General features: G+C 42.8%; 2 protein-coding genes across 2 annotated transcripts in view; both read left to right on the top strand.

Annotated features, from left to right (window-relative positions):
- The window catches only part of LOC136942890 (NLR family CARD domain-containing protein 3-like), a 122700-nt gene that overhangs the window by 19905 nt on the left and 80151 nt on the right, over positions 1 to 22644 (top strand).
- The window catches only part of LOC136942892 (NACHT, LRR and PYD domains-containing protein 12-like), a 73277-nt gene that overhangs the window by 13511 nt on the left and 37122 nt on the right, over positions 1 to 22644 (top strand). The window contains 3 exon segments of the mRNA XM_067235921.1: positions 969 to 1136; positions 9471 to 9641; positions 19115 to 19288. Coding sequence (XP_067092022.1) covers positions 969 to 1136; positions 9471 to 9641; positions 19115 to 19288 — 513 coding nt within the window.

Genomic DNA, 22644 nt, shown 5'->3' with positions numbered 1-22644 from the left:
CAACACAAGGTCAGGCTGGGCACTGAAATTCTTAAGACAAGACAATGCAAAGTCACTTGAATCCTTTCTTCCCCATTCTGATGCTCGGTTTGAACTTCAGCAAGTTGTCTTAAACACGTCTACATGCCTGAATGCATTGAGTTGCTGCCATGTGATTGGCTGATAGCAGTGGCCAGTGAGTGTATTTGGGTAGTGTGAACAATCTGTAACCCTGCGCGTCCACTACAGCGGAGCGGGCGGCGTGTCGGCTTCCAATTCATTTTCAAGAAACCGGGTGTTGATGCTCGCGTAGGGCATTGTGGGAGCGTCAACGCCCGGTTCCATTGAAAATTAATTGGAAGCCGACGCGCCGCCCGCTCCGCTGTAGTGGACGCGCAGGGTTAGCCCTTGTCCGAAGGGTAATGAAATGCAGCTCATTTGAAATGGAAACTCTAAATCTATCTATGCACGAAGACACAACCTGTCATCCATCACACACTTTGTGAACATCTGGGGTTTCCCTCATCACAGTGCTGAAAGACTGTTAATCTGTGGACACAACATATTTTATTACAACACAGAAATGTGCAGTCATGGCTTTAGCAAAGAGAGAACGGGATGTACTGTCAGCTACAGCACCTTTAGACTCTATAACCTAAATCAGTAGCACACATAATCTCAATTTACCATTGTGTACGTGTGTCTTTGTGGTTGTTGTGATGTTACATTTACTTTTTTAATAACTGCAGTTATAAAGTTGACTCAAAGACTTTTTAAACCTCCCCCCCCCACCATATTATTGTACATTTACTTGGGGGGTATTCCATCAACGTAGATTAAGGAAAAGCCATGCTTTCGACAAGTCTCGCTTCGTTCCACGAGAGTTCCATTCCATTATGGTTTAGGACATATTGTGAGGTGATATCGTATGATCCTTTCGTACAAACTATGCCTCTGATGATCTGTCATGTTCTCCTTATGTCATGTAGGTTGAATGACTGTAACCTCTCAGAACGGTGCTGTGAAGCGCTGGCCTCAGCTCTCCCCTCCTCAGATCTTACAGAGCTGGACTTGACTAACAACAACCTGGGGGATTCAGGCATGAAGCTGCTCTCTGCTGGACTGGGGAACCCACTCTGCAAACTGGAGACACTGAGGTCTGTATTTATGTTCAACATGAGACAATAGCAAAGTTATAATAGCACAATGTCTTCGCATGGTTGATTTTACATTTACATGTATTCATTTAGCAGACGCTTTTATCCAAAGCGACTTCTAAGAGAGAGCTTTACAAAAGTGCATAGGTCACTGATCATAACACCGAGATAGCCCCAAACATTGCGGGTAGCCAAACATGAAGCATACATTGTGAAAAAACTAAAATAAGTGCCAAAGGGAAGAACCATAAGAGCATGTTACAATTAAACAACATGAACCTCAAAAAAGTGCAAGAGTGTACCTGTAGAAAAGCAAGCAACAGTAAAATATTTCACAGCGAGTACAATAATTTTAAATCAGTTACAACTAACCAACAAGAGCAACAATTCTTTAAGTAAGAGTCATTGGGATCCTGGAGGAAACTAACATCAAGGTCCAGCAAATCATTCCTAAGTACCGTTGTACTGTGGGGAGACAGTCAGTGTCTCTGATGGAGGTGGGGAGTTGATTCCACCACTGGGGGGCCAGACAGGAGAAGAGCTTGTGTTGGGACCGGGCGGTCTTGAGTGGTGGGACCACCAGGCGGTTGTCAGAAGAAGACCGTAGGTGGCAGGTTGGGGTGTAAGGCTGGAGGAGAGACTTGATGTACATTTACATTTAGTCATTTAGCAGACGCTCTTATCCAGAGCGACTTACAGTAAGTACAGGGACATTCCCCCGAGGCAAGTAGGGTGAAGTGCCTTGCCCAAGGACACAACGTCAGTTTGCATGACCGGGAATCGAACTGGCAACCTTCGGATTACTTACCCGATTCCCTCACCACTCAGCCAACAGACTCCCTATGTAGTCGGGGGCAGTCCCGTTCACCGCTCGGAAGGTCAGTACCAGGGTCTTGAATCTGATACGGGCCGTGATAGGTAGCCAGTGAAAGGAGATGAGGAGCGGGGTAACATGGGAGCGTCTGGGTAGGTTGAAGACCAGGCGGGCCGCTGCGTTCTGAATCCTCTGGAGAGGGCGGGTTGCGCATGCTGGGAGACCGGTGAGCAGCGAGTTGCAGTAGTCCAACTTGGAGAGGACAAGTGCTTGGACTAGCAGCTGGGTGGAATGCTCAGACAGGTATCTCCTGATCTTCCAGATGTTGTATATGATTTAGAAATACCTCAGGAAGACCACATGATGTCTCAGTATACATTAGACAGGATCGTTTTTGGAATATTCCACAGGTACAATCCAGTTTAGTAAAATCAGCTTCTCAGGCAGGTTCATTTTTCACATTGGTTACTGGCTACCGTGCCATAGTGTTCAAGTCAAATGTTATTTGTACAGCCCTTTTTCAAGCAATGCCGCAGAGGACTTCACACACACCCATAGAACTATGGAGGACTAAATGTGCCATAATTAAATAAATGAATAAATATATATATAAATACATAAATAGACATCTCTTAAGTGATGTTAACATTTATGTTAACAGTTATGTTTTTGTTAACATGTGGCCTGTTCTCAGTCACGTTCATTGAAGCAAGTGCATGATCAGGTAGAGGGTCAGAGAAGTGTGTGTCTTGGTTGTGCCAGGCTGCCAGCACCGTTCTACAGCTCAATACAAGGCATAAACCTTTACAGGTTACATTTTAGGGCATTTAAAAATGTTCAGGAAAATACAAATGTTTTATAAAGCATAAAACACTGCAGTTCCATGAGGACAGCTCTATGAAATGGCTTATGTCCCGCCCCTTTTCATTTAAAATGAAATGCACATTTATTTTCCTTTGCAAAGAAGCGGGACATAACTAGTTTTATCTAAGTCCCGACCCTTTGCATTTAAAATGAAATGCACATTTATTTTCCTTTTCAAAGGGGTGGGACATAACCAGTTTCACAGAGCTGTCCTTATTGGACTGCAATGTTTTACTCTTCAAGCACTGTGATTGGACACTTGAGAGCAAATTGTCAGACCTGAACTGTCAATCAAGTAGTAGACCTATTCAGAAATTGGTAATATTTGGCCTGTTCTCACTCACGTTCATGGAATAAAACGCATGATCAGTTAGGGGGTCAGAGAAGTGTGTGTGTCTTGGTTGTGTCTGCCTGCACCTGTAGCTCAAAAATACTAAGCATGTGCTAAGCCCTTACAAGTTAGGCTAACCGACGTAACGTTCAAGTTGGATGTTCGGAGTTTGCAGATCTACTAACTAAAAGGCTATTACTCTGACCGTGTACTAACTGGATGACATCGTCGGATGCTACGCGACAGTCGTACGCTGTCATCCAGTTAGTACATGGTGAAAGTTATAGCCTTTAGTAATGTCAACCTTAAGATGAACTTGACGGTGCCACTCTGAGAATTCAAGATTAAAGTTACACAACTAACGAAACATTACGTTGAAGGGAACTTTTTAGATAGTAGATCTGCAAACTCCGAACATCACTTCAGAAGTTGAGAGCAAACTCTCTAATCAGTCTCAAGTGTCTAATCACAGTGCTCCAAGAGTAAAACATAGCAGTCCAATAAGGACAGCTCTGTGAAACCGTTTAAGTCCCGCCCCTTTGCAAAGGAAAAGAAATGTGCATTTCATTTTAAATGCAAAGAGGCGGGACTTAAATAAAAATAGGTTATGTCCAAGTTTTGTCTTCATTTAATTTAAGAAAGTTATCATTCATCCATTTGTTTATTGCCAACATTCAGTTGGTAATGGAATTGATGGCCGTTGCATTGTTGGGTTCAGTGGATATATATAGTTGTGTGTCATCCGCATAGCTATGGAAATCTATGTTATGTTCTCTGATTATGTCGCCGAGTGGTAATATATAAAGAGAATGGAAGTAATGGACCTAAGCAGCTTCCTTGAGCAACCCCGTAGCAGTTCTCATGTTTCTTGGACCTATGGTCTCCTAAACTAACATAAAACTTCCTTCCTGTGATATATGATTTCATCTAGTTCAATACACAATCCGTGAACCCAATAAGCTTTTCCAGTCTATTGATTAGGATGTCGTGATCAATGGTATCAAATGCTGCACTGAGATCTAACAGGACAAGGATAGAGACTTTATTTGAATCAGAGTTTAGTCTGAGGTCGCTAATTCTTTTGGTGAGAGCAGTTTCAGTACTTTGATATCTCCTGAAACCTGACTGCGAGACTTCCAGGATGATATTTTCTTCAAGAAAATAATTTAATTGGACTAAAACTATCTTTTCCAGTACTTTACTAATAAATGGAAGGTTTGATATTGGTCTGTAATTTGCAAGTAGACTTATCCAATTTGGGTTTCTTTAATAGGGGCTTTACAACAGCTGTTTTGAAGGCATCTGGGAAGACGCCAGTTCCAAGGGATGTGTTTATAATCTCTAGCACCGGACCTGAGACACTATCAAACACTCGCTTAAAGAATGTTGTGGGTATAGGATCAATATCTGAGGTTGTGGAGTTAGTTTCGCTGACAATTTTGGAAAGTGCACTAAGTGTGATACATTTATTCATTTCATTTACATTTATTCATTTTCAGTGATACAGGTAAATGTGCTCATGGTTATGTTGCAGAATCTACTGATGTCAGTTTCGACCCCACTATTAATAATACTAGCTCTGATCAAAGTTATTTTGTTCTTGAAGAACAAAGCAAGCTTTTCACATTTAACTGCTGAGGATTGAGGTGGAGCATGGACAGTGTTTAGCAGCTGGTCAATGGTGGAGAAAAGAACTCTGGAATTTCTGGCATTTTCTGTAATAATGTTGGAGAACTATTCTCTCCTTGCTCGACGGATGGTTTTGTTATAGGTGGTTAGTGTATCTTTGTAGATATTGTAGTGGATAGTGATCTTTGTTTTCCTCCATTTTCTCTCTGCTGCACAGCATTTTTATTTCTCAAAAAGAAGTGCACTTCTTTTTGGTTTTCAGTGGTGCAACAGAGTATAACACAGATAAATGTGCATCATTGAGGTTCTCTACCATTTCATTCAGAGAGCAATCATGATTAGTTGGCTCATATAGAGCAAATTGTTCAGAAAATGTCATCGTAGCTGTATCGTCTAAATATCTTCTTTGGACTAAGAATTCTTTTGTGGTTTTTGTTAGGATAATTTCCACATTAAAAAGTATATAAGGATGGTCTGAGAGGGGTAGATCAGTTATTGAAATATTATTGATATTTAGTCCAGTTGTTATCACTAGATCTAGTGTGTTTCCGTGCCGGTGTGTGGGGTCTGTTATGTACTGTTTAGTTGAGTTAGATTGAAACTGTCGAGGAGATTTAAGAGCTCAATAGTTCTTGGGTCTGCTTTTTTATTTACTTGGATATTTAAGTCTCCGTTTAAAACTACTTTGTCATATCTAGTGACACATAGTGATAATAGTTCAGAGAATTCTTGTATGAATATTGGCGAGTGCTTGGGTGGCCGATATATAATAACAAAAAGTATTGATTCGGTTTTGAGCTCTATAGCAAGATATTCATATGATGTGAATTCACCTAGCTCAGTGATTTCGAACAACAGTTTAGAGGAGAAAATAGCTGCGAATCCTCCACCTTTTTTTGATTTCCTAGAAACTTGGTGAAAGCTGTAATCGGGCGGACACGCTTCTATCAGAGTTGCTGTTGCCGTGTCATTGTTTTGCCAGGTTTCTGTTAAACAGATGCAGTCTAAGTTTTTTTTTTTTACCAGATCATTAACTAGAAATGTTTTGTTATTTAGTGATCTAACATTTAGAAGGGCCAGTATCAGCTGTGGGGTATTAACAGATAAAACAGGGTTTGATAAATCTGTTGGAAGAATATGGATAGTTCTGTGACTTCTAACACTAGTTTCAGGTTTGTAACCATGCATTTTACCATGCCTTTTTCTGTTTGTGATGATGACCGGTATGTCTAATGAAATAGCATGGTGGCTGTGCTAGCGTAGCTTTTCTTTGGGAAAGTCTATGTCACTGAGCTGTTCCACCACAAGGGAATTCATCCGGGGGGTGCAGATCTGTGCAGGGCCCATGTGTTTGCAGGAGGCTGTTTGAATGTTCTGTTCTGTTCCATGGGAGGTTGTTTGGGATGCGTCAGTCAGCTTAGACACAACAGGGATAGGGAGAGAAACTTGATTTGTGGTCAGGAGCACATGACTGATGTTTGCTGTTAGTAGTCGAGATCCTCTACGGTTTGGGTGGAGTCCGTCAGCTTGAAAACGGTCTGCACAGTTCCAGAACACATTGAAATTATCGATAAATCTCAGTTTGTGTGTCAGACAGACAGATGCCAACCATGTGTTGAAAGATAGTAGTCGACTGAAGGCTTCTTTTCCTCTGCGAAAGCATGCAATCGGTCCACTGATGAATACATCTTGATATCTGTTGAGTGTGTTCAGTAGCTGGGTGAAATGTTTTTTTAAGTATCTCAGTGCCAGTTTTCTTGTGTAGGATATCAAACGAGCCAGTGTGGATGATAATCTTAGGGTTGTTTGGTTTATTGTTGAGGATTTTTTGTACCTCTGACGACAGTTCCTCGACAGATTTGTTGCTAAGACAAATATTTTCTGTCTTTGCAAAGGAAAAGAAATGTGCATTTCATTTTAAATGAATAGGGGCGGGACATAAGCCATTTCATAGAGCTGTCCTCATGGAACTACAGTGTTTTATGCTTGATAAAAAAAAATATTTTCCTGAATTTCTTTAAATGGCCCTAAAATGTAACCTGTAAAGGTTTATGCCTTGTATTGAGCTGTTGAATGGTGCTGGCAGCCTGGCACAACCAAGACACACACTTCTCTGACCCTCTACCTGATCAGTGATGCCGGTAACGCGTTACTTAGTAATGCGTTACTCTAATCTGACCACTTTTTTCATTAACGAGTAATCTAACGCGTTACTATTTCCAAACCAGTAATCAGATTAAAGTTACTTGTCCAAGTCACTGTGCGTTACTATTTTGTCATTAATAGTAAAATATATATTGGATTTCTTCTTGCATCTCTGGGAGTTAAGCCTATGCGACAATTAAGTCACGTTTTCAGCACGAGGGTCACGTCACATGTATATACATAGACCTACTCTTATCACCCAAATAAAAGTATCCCCCGGAATAAAAGTACCCCCCGGACAAATCCTCAAAATCTAATAAAAGTACCCACCGGACAAATCCTCAAAATCTAATAAAAGTACCCCCCGGACAAATCCTCAAAATCTAATAAAAGTACCCCCCGGACAAATCCTCAAAATCTAATAAAAGTACCCACCGGAATAAAAGTACCCCCCGGAAAATTGCCAAATCAGCACGTCCATATGCTATCAAAATGTGTTCCTACCAGTGTAAGTGCGCATCTTTTACTGTCACTTGCAATCAGGAATAGAAATGGACAGCAAATATACCATTGCTATGAAAAAACTTTAACACTTGTAGTTTGGAAATACATAATCATTGTTAGAAAATTTCAAAAAAGAGGCTGTCTGGTTACAAATATATAGTAGTACTTTTCCTCAAAACTTACTGCAACATAACATGAAAACCACTGGAAATACATAGTTATTAAAAAGTTTAAAAAAGAGTGTCTAGTTACAAACATACATGTACTAGTACTATCACTTTTCCTAAAACAGTTTACAGTCAACATGACAACCACTACCAAATAAAGCATTGCTAAGAAAATACTTCAATGCCTGTAGCTTGGAAATACATAGTTACAAAGCTGTCAAATAACAAACATGCCATGACTACTGTTACAGTATACCTCAACAAACTTATAGTAGACACGACTGCCGCGCAGCACAATTGCACGTGCTGTGATATTTCTAATGACATCATCTCGCAGCACCTCATATTCCGCGTCTTGTGCGGCATACAATCCTGAACTTGCACCAGTACTAGTTACAGTAGCTAATGTCGTTAGCTAACGTAAGCTACTTGCCAGTAGCTAGCTAGCTAAGGTAGCTAACGTTTTCACTTCAAAGAGTTCAAATTTATCTTCCCTTCCAAAAAAAATGCATGGAATTTTCTAAAATTATGTCTCAATTTTCCCCCCAAAAATAAACGTACCGCCCAAAATAAGAACGTACCGGGTGGATTTTTCGGGTAAAAAAAATAAACGTACCGGTACGTTTATTTGGGAGATAAGAGTACCACTCAGCGACACAAACAACAATGTAGCAGGAGAGAGAGAGATGCGCATTTTCGAGTTGGAAATACAAACACTATTTTGAGTATTTGTCAGCTAAAGATAGAAATATCAAGGTTCGTTGTACACTCTGTGCTGGTGGCAACAAAGTGCTATCAAGCTACGAAAACACTACGTCAAATTTGAAGAAACATTTGGAGTCGCAGCACTGCACAGTCAGTGCAGTGTGTGCCAATAGTAAGTAAGTAAGTAAGTTGGACTTTATTTATATAGCACATTTCATACAAGAATTGTTGCTCAAGGTGCTTTACATAAAATCAATAAAAACAATAATACAAGTGATAAACAATTCAAACAAAAATTAAAATCCCAATAAGATCTCTGTTCAAGAGAGAAAACAACTTTAAAAGTAGGAAAACCCTTTTGAGATAAAATTACTTAAATGCTTAAAAGTCACTTAAATGCATTTAAGTGACTTGAAGCAGCCAATGGCATTCTCAACTTCAAGGCAGCCGGCTGCAGCCGGCGCTGCATGAAGTCGAACACACCTATTTTTATGTTGAGGCGGCGGGGGGGGGGGGGGGGGGGGGGGGTGTCGGCAGCTGCTGAATGTAACTAATAAAGTAACTTGTAATCTAACTTAGTTACTTTTAAAATCAAGTAACTTGTAAAGTAACTAAGTTACTTTTAAAATCAAGTAACTTGTAACGTAACTAAGTTACTTTTCAAAGTAACTGTGGCAACACTGTACCTGATGTGCTTTCTTCAATGAACATCACTGAGAACAGGCTATATGTGTCACGGCCACAGCTGTGCCCCCCTGTTGTTTTTGGTTTTGCCCTGTCCTAGTGTTTCCCTGACGTTGTCTTCACCTGTGTCTCGTTATCGTTAGTGTCATTGTGTCCACCTGTGTGTTGTTTGGTTCTGTGTATTTAGGTTTCTGTTTTGTGTCCAGTCTTTGTCTTGTCATTACTACCCGTGTCGTGTGAGTACCCTTTCTGTGTCCCAGGCGTTTTCATGATTAAACCCTTTGTTTTCGACATGGCTGCGTACTCTCGTGCATTTGGGTCCTACCCCTCCTCACACCGTGAAAATATGTTAACAAAAACATAACTGTTAACATCAGTTAAGAGATGTCTATTTATTTAATTATGGCACATTTAGTCCTCCATATGCATCAAGAGTAGAGATGACAATAAAAAAGTGTTTGTGATCCCTCCCTAATGATAACCTTCTACAGGCTGTCAGGCTGTCACATCACAGAGGAAGGCTGTGCTTCTCTGGGCTCAGTGCTGAAGTCAACCTCCTTCCTGAGACAACTAGATCTAAGTAACAATGATCTGAAGGATGCTGGCATGAAGCTGCTCTCTGCTGGACTGGGGAACCCACTCTGCAAACTGGAGATACTGAGGTATGTAATCAAATCCAACAAGAGACAACAATTAGTTACACAATATCACACACCACACACTGGCTGCAAGTTTGTGGTTAATTCAAGGTACAAGGAGGCCGGCCAAAGAATATTCAGGGCAGGCTAGGGTCATATTCCACAAGGTAGTCATTCAGGTACAGGGTGGCTGGCAGGCAGGAGGCCAAGCAGGGAAATAAGAGGCAGAAAAGAGTAAAGGAGGTAGAAAAAACACAAGGAAGGCTTCTGTAGGCTTGACAAACAAAAACTGTCCCCAAGCAGAAAACACAGGAATAAATGAGGGTAGGAAGGAATATGGGAGACACCTGAAGGGGGTGGAGACAAACATGACATAGGTGAAACAGATCAGGGTATGGCAGGAATCTGTATAAGACAAACTACTCCATGATATTATTGTAGGTTGACCTGGGCAGTATGTTTTGTATTGTTCTGCTAATGTACTGCTTCACATGTGGTTGACACCCTAACTCTGCATTAAAGGTTGTGGGTCAGAAAAAGTGCCTTGTATACTGAGAGACCTGCTCCTGGATGTAGTATGTAATACATTCTTGGAGTATTGTACTATATGTAACTGTACTACTATGTAACTACAATTTTCTACATATTAAAGGATGGTATTGCATTTAAGATTAAGGGAAAGTTAAACAACCAGGACAGACAGTAACCTGACTGATCAAACCTTCTTCGTGTTTGAGAATGAAAATGATCAGACTGATATTCTTTATTTCTACCTCTAGAGGGTAGTAGTGTTTGTGATCCCTCCCTAATGATAACCTTCTACAGGCTGTCAGGCTGTCACATCACAGAGGAAGGCTGTGCTTCTCTGGGCTCAGTGCTGAAGTCAACCTCCTTCCTGAGACAACTAGATCTAAGTAACAATGATCTGAAGGATGCCGGCATGAAGCTGCTCTCTGCTGGACTGGGGAACCCACTCTGCAAACTGGAGACACTGATGTATGTATTTATGTTCTACATGAGCCATTAGTAAAGTTATAATCGCACAATGTATTTGTGTGGTTGATTTAGACAAGAGTTGAGTCTCAAGTTGGGTATAAACTTCATGCCAATAATGAGATATGCCTTGTCATCAGTGAGGACTAGTTTGATAAGAAACAGGCAGATTTGCTGCATCTGCAACACTCTAAAACATGCTGTACATACTGATGAAAGAATGAAAATGTTGATGCAATTGTTTCTGAATGTGCAACGTGATTGCAGTCTCTTTGGGTAGTGTTAACAATCTTGCCCTAAGGGTATTAAAATACCGATTCATTTAATTTCCAACCTTAAACCCTTTTTGCATGACAACACAACCTGTCATTCATCAAACTTTGTGAACATCTGGGGTTTCCCTCTTCACAGTGGAAAATATTGACTTTAATCTGTGAACACCACTTGTTTTATTACAACACTGAAATGTGCAGTTATGGTTTCGCAAAGAGAGAAATGGAGGTACTGTCATCTTCAGCACCTTTTATAGACTCTGTAACCTAAATCAGTAGCACACATGATCTCAATTTCTTATTGTGTACGCGGGTCTCTGTTTTTTTTTTACCTTTTACGAATGTTAGGGTCACTAGGAAAAGTATGAAATTTGAAGTAAAGAAAAAACACTATTTGAGGGTTTTCTCTGCTGTTAAATATAATAAGTCATATTTGACCCTGAAGACAACATAAGGGTTAAGATATACTATTCATAATATTATTGTACATTTACCTGGGCAGTGAGTTTAGCATCTGGCGGCTGTTGTTCTTGTCGTTGACGCCTCTTCCACTACATGAAGGGTTTCAAATTAGGAATGGCAAGAAGTGTGCTTGATGTATAATACTACTGTATATATGTATGTAACTGGCTATTCACATTTATTCTGACAGACTTTACTTCATAGGATGGTAGTATTCCATCTGAGATGCAGGGAGAGTCAGCCAAATGCCCCATACCAAGTGAGATTTCAAACACATATCTGCTCTTTAAAAAAGCGAAGAAAGAAAGTTGGTCATTTGCACAGATCACAGAAGGTAACATTGGCCATTGAATTTCTTGAGGTTGGCCCTTCTACATGTAACGTAACATTAAAGCAAAAAGAGCACAGAATGCAAACATGACTCTTACAACTTTAAATTAGAATATATACACTGCTCAAAAAAATTCAAGGAACACTTTGAAAACACATCAGATATTGATGTGAAACAAAATTACCGTAAGTTGGATATTTATAGGCTACTGATTTGGACAGTGTAATGTCTTAGGAACGAAAAGATGCCACATCTTTTGATGGAAATAAGTTTTCAGCCTAAAGACGGCTTAATTTTACAGACACCCCCAAAAGTGAAAAAATTACGTGGCATGCTAGTCCATTTTGACAACATTCAATGTCTGTAACTCAAAATGCCTCTCAATATCTTGTGTGACCCCCACGTGCTTGTATGCATGCTTGACAAGGTCGCGGCATGCTCCTAATGAGACGACAATGTCGAAAGGCATCAGTGAGCTCCTGTGAAGTCTTTTTGTAAAGTTTTGCAAGAATGACATGTTGAAATAGGGTGAATACAGGTAAAGTGGGACACTTGAGCTTGATGTTCTATGTCTTCATGTGTAAATACTACAAAAATCATGACAGAGTTCATCCTTGGAGGGTAAAGGGCTAAATCGGAGTGGTGTTTGTGATGTCAGTTTTGGGGAGTGGCATGCGTCTTTTCAACACCAGGATCTCAAATCAATGATAAGTGAAATTACATAGCAATATGAAGCAAATATTGTTAAATTACATAATGTTAAACTTGGTTTAGGGTTTGTAGTTACCACATATATTTTTGTAAGAAGTAAAACTATAGCAGGGAATCTTGAAATGTATTTAAAATAATTGTATATTTTTATTGACAGCAATTTTGTCTCTGTCCCAGTTTACCAGTAGCCTGTTGGTAAAGTGGGACAGGGTGTTACTGGTCAACTGGGACAGCCACTCGAGTCATTTAAAAGGGGTTTATGTCCCCTTTTGTTGTTTATTATAAATGTACATGTCAACAATGATTGCATTTATTAGTAGTAACTACTTTGGGATAGGCTTTAATTGACTTCTTTTCAGTATAATGTAAAACAGTTGAAAAAGTATTTCAGGATAGATCAGTTAAACAAACAGACAGGGAGGAAGATGAGGGCAGGAAACAAGAAAACGTTGAATAAGTAGAGTGAGTAGAGTGCATTAAAGTAGCCTCAGATTTATTATTAGAGTAAAGAAACTAAGTGTTATACTTAATAGTATACTATAATACAATAGAAAAATGTTAAATTAAATCCTTCAATTGAATACTTAAATAGTGTGGTGTAAAATTCTGAATACAAATGATTTATTCAATATAAAAAGGTATTAACAGAGCGCTCTGTGATCGATCTACGGGACGACACATAACACAAGTGTCGTTCAGCCGAGTGATAAAGACCCACCAGACAAGACTTTAAATTCAAACAAAACTTTATACCAATGTAACCATCATCAACACACAAACATAAGACAATAACACAAAACCACATGGTCATGAATCAGATGGGATCAGAAGTAGCGCACGCCCAAACAGCGTCTCACAAGTTCTGACGCCCTGGCCATCTTCAGCTTCGATATTTAAAAGGAGTACCCTGGAATTTGTCACTCCTAAAACAATACAATCATAGTTGAAACAACACAGCCTCAGAACCTGCTGTCCCAAAGCTCCTTCCCCCCAGGTGATAAGAACTCTCATGCTGCAATTAGTGTTGCCAATTCCTCAGTAAGGAATGTAGCTATTGGTTGTCCTAAAAGCAGGGGCAGAGCCAACGGAGGGGCACAGAGTGGCACGTGCCCCTCTTGGAATCTGATTGGTTCTCAGGTGCCCCCCCCTATTTTCATTGGCTCTGAATGATGTCGATCTCAGTAAGAAATTATATAAGATCCTTTAGCCATCTGCCTGGACAGAACATGACAAAAGCCATTCCCGCTTAGAGGTTTACACTCTGTGGACAGCGAAAACTGAGGTACAATAAAATTGTAGAAGAGGTAAAGTGTTGTTAAGTTAACCTAACGTTAGCTAAGTACAAAACATTAGGTAGTGAGTCTGTTGGAAAAAAAGCACGGAAATTAACAAAATGATACGGTGTGCTTTAACGTTATATGGTTTATCGCAGCGTTACCCAACCAGATAGGCTATTTGAATGGTTTGAGAGGCAAGAAACAAGGAAAACTCTGGGGAATTTGATTATTCAGATATGGATATATATTTAAAATAGTTGCCAAGTGCTTTTTAACGTCTTAAAGTTTGGCATATAACTCAGCCTTACAATAAAGACAGTATGCCCGTGTATCATCACCAATAAACGGTTTCAACCTGCATTTAAATTCAGTCTTTAATTCCCACTCCTTTCTGTATTTTTGCGAGTCTAGTTTTGACTTCGACGACATAGCTAGCTAGCAAGGGTTTCACGAGGAGGTAAGTGACTGAGGCTGTGTGATGTAAAATGTGGTGATTTATTTTAGTGTGACAGTGAAGAAACGTTTACATTTAAACATATGTACAGTATTTATTTTGCTCTGTAAGCCAGGGCGTGAACAACGGTGGCTTAGCGCATGCCTGATTCATTTGCAGTCAGGATGCGGAGTGTGTGGGTCTGCTCTGAGAATGTCTAATATATCCTTAACCCGTTAAGGAGTAGCGTCACACATGTGTGATCGTTCGAAGGCGGGCCCCACAGAGTACCGTCACACGTGTGATTCTGAACATTCCAACCGACTATTTTCCGATAGACAAAAACTATATGACAAACGCTATAGTATGGCTTCAAAATTTACAATTAGGAGGCTAACAAGTAACACTAGCATGTAGTAGCATTGCTACGAGTATTTTGCTAGGTAACGGAAGCTAACTAAAACTAGCTAGCTTCCGTTTTGGAACAATAACTCACTCTGGTGGAAGCGTCAGTAATATTTAGAACTCACTCCTTAAAATTAAAGTCTCTGGTCTGCTGCGCGAGGCTATTGTGAGACTGTCCGCTTGTGAGTGCTTTGGGACAGCAGAGGAGCTCACGGCAGCACCCGCTGATCGTTGAGGCGTTACTGCAAAACTATCCGTGCTTTCACAGAGTCTCCAAAACACCAGTAAGTCTCCAACAACACCGGAAAAAGTCGCTACATTTGTCGCTAGTCGCTTTTGACAATAAAAGTCGCCCGGAGGGTTTGGAAAGTCGCCAGATCTAGCGACAGTCACTAAATTGGCAACACTGGCTGCAATTTTCTGCAAGTCAGGAAGTCATAAAACTTCCAGGAGTTCATCATCCCAAACGGTCAACTGACCTTTGTGGGGTCATCACCCTCAGAAATAGTTAACTCAACTTAATTATCTCCCATTCCTGCAAAGAACATAAGTTGTTGTTCCAGCATGTTTCCTATCAATGAACCACATTTAAAAAACATTAATTGTACATACATCCTAAAATTATATTCCATCCATCATCTTCCGCTTATCCGGGGGTCGGGTCGCGGGGGCAGCAACCTAAGCAGGGAGGCCCAGACTTCCCTCTCCCCGGCCACTTCCACCAGCTATTCCTGGGGGACCCCGAGGCGTTCCCAGGCCAGCCGAGAGACATAGTCCCTCCAGCGTGTCCTGGGTCTTCCCCGGGGCCTCTTCCCAGTGGGACATGCCCAGAACACCTCACCAGGGAGGCATCCAGGAGGTCTCTTATCAGATGCCCGAGCCACCTCAACTGGCCCCTCTCGACGCGGAGGAGCAGCGGTTCTACTCTGAGCCCCTCCCGGATGACCGAGCTTCTCACCCTATCTCTAAGGGAGAGCCCGGACACCCTGCGGAGAAAAAAACTCATTTCGGCCGCTTGTATTCGCAATCTCATTCTTTTGGTCACTACCCACAGTTTGTGAGGGTAGGAACGTAGATCGACTGGTAAATAGAGAGCTTCGCCTTTCGACTCAGCTCCTTCTTCACCACGACGGACCGATGCAGAGCCCGCATCACTGCAGATGCCGCACCGATCCGCCTGTCGATCTCGCGCTCCATCCTTCCCTCACTCGTGAACAAGACCCCGAGATACTTGAACTCCTCCGCTTGGGACAAGATTTCCTCCCCGACTCTGAGGTTGCACTTTACCCTTTTCCGGTCGATAACCATGGCCTCAGATTTGGAGGTGCTGATTCCCATCCCAGCCGCTTCGCATTCGGTTGCGAACCGCTCCAGTGAGAGCTGAAGGTCACGGCCCGATGAAGCCAACAGGACCACATCATCTGCAAAAAGCAGCGACCCGATCCTGAGGCCACCAAACTGGACCCCCTCAACGCCCTGGCTGCGCCTAGAAATTCTGTCCATATAAGTTATGAACAGAATCGGTGACAAAAGGCAGCCCTGGCAGAGTCCAACCCTCACCGGGAATAAGTTCGACTTACTACCGGCAATGCGGACCAAACTCTGGCACCGGTCGTACAGGGACCGAACAGCCCCGATCAGGGAGTCCGGTACCCCGTACTCCCGGAGCACCCCCCACATGAGCCCCCGAGGGACACGGTCGAACGCCTTTTCCAAATCCACAAAACATGTGTAGACTGGTTGGGCGAACTCCCTCCAGAACCCTGCCGAGGGTATAGAGCTGGTCCACAGTTTCACGGCCAGGACAAAAACCACATTGCTCCTCCTGAATCCGAGGTTCGACACTCCGACGGACCCTCCTCTCCAGCACCCCTGAATAGACTTTCCCAGGGAGGCTGAGGAGTGTGATCCCCCTAAAGTTGGAGCACACCCTCCGGTCCCCCTTTTTAAAATTATATTACAATTATTCTGTCCCACTTTGACAGTATAGGTGTCCCACTTTACCAATATCAACAAATACAATTGTGGGGTTTGGTCAGCAGAGGTTCAAAGAAGGGTCCTGCTTCCTGTGTTTGGTCTTTCATGTTTTTTCCTTATAAGTAGTTTAAGGGAGACTTTAAGCTTTTCTGGAAGGTATCATGTTTGGTTATATGGCAAAATGACATACAAAGCTATTTTTCTAAAAGTGTCCCACTTTACCTGTATTCACCCCAAATAAAGACATAGGCATGATGGTGTTAATTTCACTTCCATTTAATTTCCCCATAAAAAATTGTAATCACTTATTTTACAATGCTAGTGTTTGTTGGCATGCTCTTGTCATGTGATCTCTGTCTCTGGATAAGTTGGCCGGGTTGCTGAAAGAACACTGTTAACTGAAGGCGTGGGAACCAGATGTATATATGCTCAGAAAATTCAAAGCTAGAGAAAAATGTACCATCTCAAAGTTAGTCATCATAATATTATTAGCCGGTCCAGAACAAAAGAAGTTGACTGAGGCTTTTTACAATTTAGAAGCAAATTACCTCAGGATTACATTTACATTTATTCATTTAGCAGACGCTTTTATCCAAAGCGACTTCCAAGAGAGAGCTTTACAAAGTGCATAGGTCACTGATCATAACAACAAGATAGCCAAAAAACATCGCGAGTAGCCAAAACATGAAGCACACATTGTGAACAACCAAAGTAAGTGCCAAAGGGAAGAACCATAAGAGCATGTAGTTAAACAAGTTACAATTAAACAACATGAACGGCTATAAGTGCAAGTGTACCTGTGGAAAAAAGCAAGCCACAGTAATAAACCAATATATCACAGCGAGAACAAAAATTTAAATCAGTTACCACTAACCACAAGAGCAACAAGTCTCTAAGCAAGAGTCATTGTGATCCTTGAGGAAACTAACATCGGGTCAAGGGAACCGTTCCTAAGTACCGTTGTACTCCCGGAACAAGTGCGTCTTGAGCCTTTTCTTGAAGGTGGAGAGACAGTCAGTGTCTCTGATGGAGGTGGGGAGTTGATTCCACCACTGGGGGGCCAGACAGGAGAAGAGCTTGTGTTGGGACCGGGCGGTCTTGAGCGGTGGGACCACCAGGCGGTTGTCTGAAGAAGACCGTAGGTGGCGGGTGGGGGTGTAAGGCTGCAGGAGAGACTTGATGTAGACGGGTGCAGTCCCGTTCACTGCTCGGAAGGTCAATACCAGGGTCTTGAATCTGATACGGGCCATGATAGGTAGCCAGTGGAGAGAGATGAGGAGCGGGATAACATGGGAGCGTCTGGGTAGATTTTAGACCAGGCGGGCCGCCGCGTTCTGAATCCTCTGAAGAGGGCGGGTTGCACATGCTGGGAGACCAGCGAGCAGAGAGTTGCAATAGTCCAACTTGGAGAGGACGAGTGCTTGGACTAGCAGCTGGGTGGAGTGCTCAGACAGGTATCTCCTGATCTTCCGGATGTTGTAGAGGGTGAATCTACACGACCGGGAGACCGCAGCAATGTGGGCCGTGAGGGAGAGCTCGTCGTCCATGGTAACCCCAAGGTTCCTGGCAGAGGATGAAGGGGTCACCGTCGCAGATCCCAGGGTGATTGAGAGATCGTGGGAGATGGAGGGTTTAGCCGGGATGATGAGAAGTTCTGTTTTGGCGAGGTTCAGCTGGAGGTGGTGCTCGGTCATCCAGGCGGCGATGTCTGTGAGGCAGGCCTCAATCCTAGCTGAGATCCCCGGATCGGTCGGGGGGAACGACAGGTACAGCTGCGTGTCGTCAGCGTAGCAGTGGTAGGAGAAGCCATGGGAAGTGATGATTGGTCCAAGTGAGGTGGTGTACAGAGAGAAGAGGAGGGGTCCAAGGACGGAGCCCTGTGGGACACCAGTGGAGAGCTGTATGAAAATAAGCCGGATGAAGGAACAGTAAAAAGACACTGAGCAAATGTAATGCTTCGTTCGTTTGCAAGCCACGATGTCTCTCGAGGAAAAAACAATATGACACTCGCACAGTCGTAGCTCAGTTTCTTATGGGCGGGCCAGATTCTCTGGGCGGGCAAAGCAGAGAAAGGGGAGGTAATAGAGACATTTCACTGAGCGTTTGAGCTCTCATTTTCTCAAAGGCGGAAAAGAATACCCAGGGCTTGGTTTACACCTATCGACATTTCTAGCCACTGGGGGACCAAAGGAAGGCTAGGGGAACTAATATTAATGTTAAATAACCTCCTAAAGTGAAGTTTTCATGTCATCTGACCTTTTAAAGGGAGAAGTCAAGTGGCCGTGAACATTGCTTTCTGCAATGGTAGATAGATATGATCCATGTTCAATTTCTCGGACTGCTTAAGAATAGGGGGTATAGCCCCAACTAATTTGTTGGGTTCATACAAGTCAGGTTTAGGACTTGAATCCTAGTTTTTTTGAGCTGGCTTTTTGTAGCAAACGTCCTGATGTTCCATAGAACTATTACCACCAAACTGAACACAAACCTAACCTTCCTGAACTGGGGGGAAAGGTCACTCTGTCTAATGAGGGGGAGGAGCAGCTTTGACAGCACCTGCCAAATGAACCCCTCTGTGCTGACTCACTCTGGAGGCCCAGATGGATTCTGTCACAACATTGATCCTCTTTCTACAGGCTGTCAGGCTGTCTGGTCACAGAGGAAGGCTGTGCTTCTCTGGCCTCAGCTCTGAGGTCCAACCCCTTCCACCTGAGGGAACTGGACCTGAGCTACAATCATCTAGGAGAAAAAGGATTGAAGCTGCTCTCTGCTGGACTGGAGGATCCACACTGCAGACTGGAGAGACTCAAGTAAGGAGATGTTTGTGTTTTTATATACCTCTTAATGTAATGTTGCTTAACCCTTGTGCTGCCTTCGGGTCACATGACCCAAAGGTTCATAACGAACCATTGTTGTGTTTACCAAATTTTACCCAATACAAAAACAAATCAAAATATTTTTCTTTTAACCTTCGCAATGTGGGGGGTCTGAGACAGCCCAACGGTTAAAAGAAAATGCTTCACTTTGTTTTTGGATGCGGTAAAGTTGTCGCAATACAATGGTGGGTTACAATGACTGATGGGTCAGAATGACCCGAAGACAACAAGGGTTAACACTGAATAGACATCTAAGTATGTTAATCGGCCTTGCATTTCATGATGATACAATTACAGACTGCATGTTTATTTAGGACAGTGGGTTAGGAACACTGAAAACCCTATATAATCTACAATAGCCTTTAGTGCAATTATGATTATATAGCTACAATTATAATTGTATTTCCTGGGGTCTATTCCAGAAAGTGGTTTTAAGTGAACAGGGAGTTTGTTAACCCTGAGATGAGGGGAAACTCTGGGTTTTCTGTTCCAGAAAGAGAGGAAACACAAACTCTGGTTACATTACCACGGTAACTGATGGTAACTAACCTAACCTGCTTGCTGGCAGCTTTTGTTTAACAAACCATGAATTACTCCCTCTCTTCTCTCGTCCCTCATGCCGAGCATGAGGGAGGAGAGAAATTATTCACATTGCAAAGCAATTATTCACATTGTCCCCATTTTAAATGTATTACTGATAGGGATGGGAATCGAGAACCGGTTCCCAGAGAACCGATTCATTGGAATCATCAGCCAAATTGTCTTTAACGGTTCTCGGTGCCGTTGCGCATGCGCAAACTTTTATAGTTTATTCAGACTGCAGCAAACATGGCAACTAGGCAGTAGCGTTCTAAAGTTTGGTTTCACACGATAAAATGACAACAACGCCACTTGTAACGCATGTAAAAAGTCTATTTCGTCGAAGGGAGGAAATACCAAAAATATGAAGAAGCATTGAACACAGAGCATGGAATGAAATTACAGGAATGTCATGTGTTCAATGCATGCAGCAGCGCAGCTAACGTTTGCGCTTCATCTCTAGCTAACTATCCAAAGTAGAGCTAAACTCCTCAAAAGTGATCACAACCACTTGTCACTGTGTGAAGCAATTTGCCTTTATTGTGTGTAGTCGATCAAGTTATCTTCTGTCCCGTCGTTTGAAGCATACATTTTTGCTCCGACATTAGTCTCCCATTATTGATCACTTCACGTTAATTATCGGAGGGCGTGTGGTATCAGCAAACGTTCGCGTTGTCGTGTTAACCCAATATTAAACTGGGTGACACTGTCATATTATATGATTTGAATTTGGCTGAAAATGGAAGATTCTATAGCTAAGCTAGCGTAGCTATAACTGACATAGCTTAGCTATAGAATCTTCCATTTTCAGCCAAGGTCGTGTAGAAGAAGAGCAACGACAAAATGTAAATGTGTATGTATACATACTGTATATGGTGTGTAGCATTATATAAAAGAAAATGTATGTAAATAAACCCGTTTGTGCTCTCCCCCCCCCCCCTTGCCCAATAAGAATCGATAAAAGAATCGATAAGAGAATCAATAAGGAATCGAATCGATAAGCAGGATTGTTAAAATCTTATCGATACTCATCCCTAGGTACAACGCAGTCGCTAGCTACCTGTAGTCTAGCTGTATACAGTCATGGCAATCCTCACACAAACTATCAAAATCTGCGGCAAAGCCGGCAAACAGGAAGTTGGGTCGTATCTCAGCAAATCTTTGATGGATTAAAAGCTGCATTTACTTAGAACCCTGTTCCAGGAAGTGGAAGGACTCCACAGTGTTGACTGGGGAGTCACACAGGGTGATGGGGGTGAGTGGGGCTGTGTTCTTCCTGAAGTCCACAACCATCTCCACTGTCTTAAGAGCATTGAGCTCTAGGTTGTTCTGGCTGCACCAGGTCACCAGGTTGGCCACTTCCCACCTATAATCAGACTCGTCTCCACCAGAGATGAGCCCAATAAGGGTGGTGTCGTCCGCAAACTTCAGGAGTTTAACGGACGGATGACTGGAGGTGCAGCTGTTGGTGTACAGGGAGAAGAGCAGAGGAGAAAGGACGCAGCCCTGAGGTGATCCAGTGCTGATGGACCGGGAGTCAGAGACTTGTGTTCCCAGCTTAACGCACTTCTCCCTGTCAGACAGGAAGTCTGTGATCCACCTGCAGGTGGAATCAGACTCGTTCAGCTGGGAGAGCTTGTCCTGAAGCAGGGCTGGGATGATGGTATTGAAGGCAGAGCTGAAGTCCACAAACAGGATCCTGGCGTAGGATGCTGGGGAGTCCAGGTGCTGTAGGGTGAAGTGGAGGGCCATGTTAACTGCGTCGTCCACAGACCTGTTGGCTCTGTAGGCAAACTGCAGGGGGTCCAGTATAGGGTCTGTGATGGATTTAAGGTGTGCCAGCACCAAGCGCTTGAAAGACTTCATTACGACAGAGGTCAGGGCCTGGGCTTTTTGGGCACAGGGATGATGGTGGAGGACTTGAGACAGGCTGGCACATGGCATGTCTCCAGGGAGGTGTTAAAGATGTAGGTGAACACTGGAGACAGCTGGTCAGCACAGTTCTTGAGGGTGGCAGGGGAGACAGAGTCCGGCCCAGCTGCTTTGCGTGGGTTCTGCCTCTTGAAAAGTCTAACTTCACTCGTGAATGGAGAGTGTTGTTACTGAGTTGGTGGGGAGGGGGGGGGGGGAGGGAAGGGATAGTTTAGGGAAATCCAATTGTCTTTCAAAACAACAGTAGAACTCGTTCAGGTCGTTGGCCAGACGAGAGTCGTTAGTGGAGTGGGGGGCTCTGGGCTTGAAGTTGGTAATCTGCCTGAGCCCTCTCCAGACAGAAGCAGTAGTAGTTCCTTACCTACTGTAAGGATGAGATATCTGTCTGAAGGCAGGCCGGAAGGAGGCACGACAATGTAAAAGTGTTGACTTGATTTATTAGCACGAGCTCGGATCACACCACCAATCCACAACAGAGTGGTTAGCATGAGTGAAGACTGTCTCTCAAGGACATGCTTAAATACAGTAGCTGGACATGTTAATACATAGAATGCACAGCATCGCCTCCTTAAAGGGTCTCAGTGGTCAGTTTACTGATACAGTAGAAAATACAAGACAGGTGAAGTCGTCATAACTCTGTCACGATGTGAGGTGTGGTATGACCCAAACGCACGAGAGTTGGTAGGCATTGTTGAACAGAGGTTTAATTTAAAAAACTGGAAACAGATACGGTACTCACAGGGACTTGGGTAGTAAGGAGAAGACAAAGACTGGACACA

Source organism: Osmerus mordax, chromosome 5 (assembly GCF_038355195.1).
Source record: "Osmerus mordax isolate fOsmMor3 chromosome 5, fOsmMor3.pri, whole genome shotgun sequence".
Classification (NCBI taxonomy): Eukaryota; Metazoa; Chordata; class Actinopteri; order Osmeriformes; family Osmeridae; genus Osmerus; species Osmerus mordax.
The sequence above is the reverse complement of the archived record's forward strand: the minus strand, read 5'-3'. Positions and strand labels throughout refer to the sequence as shown.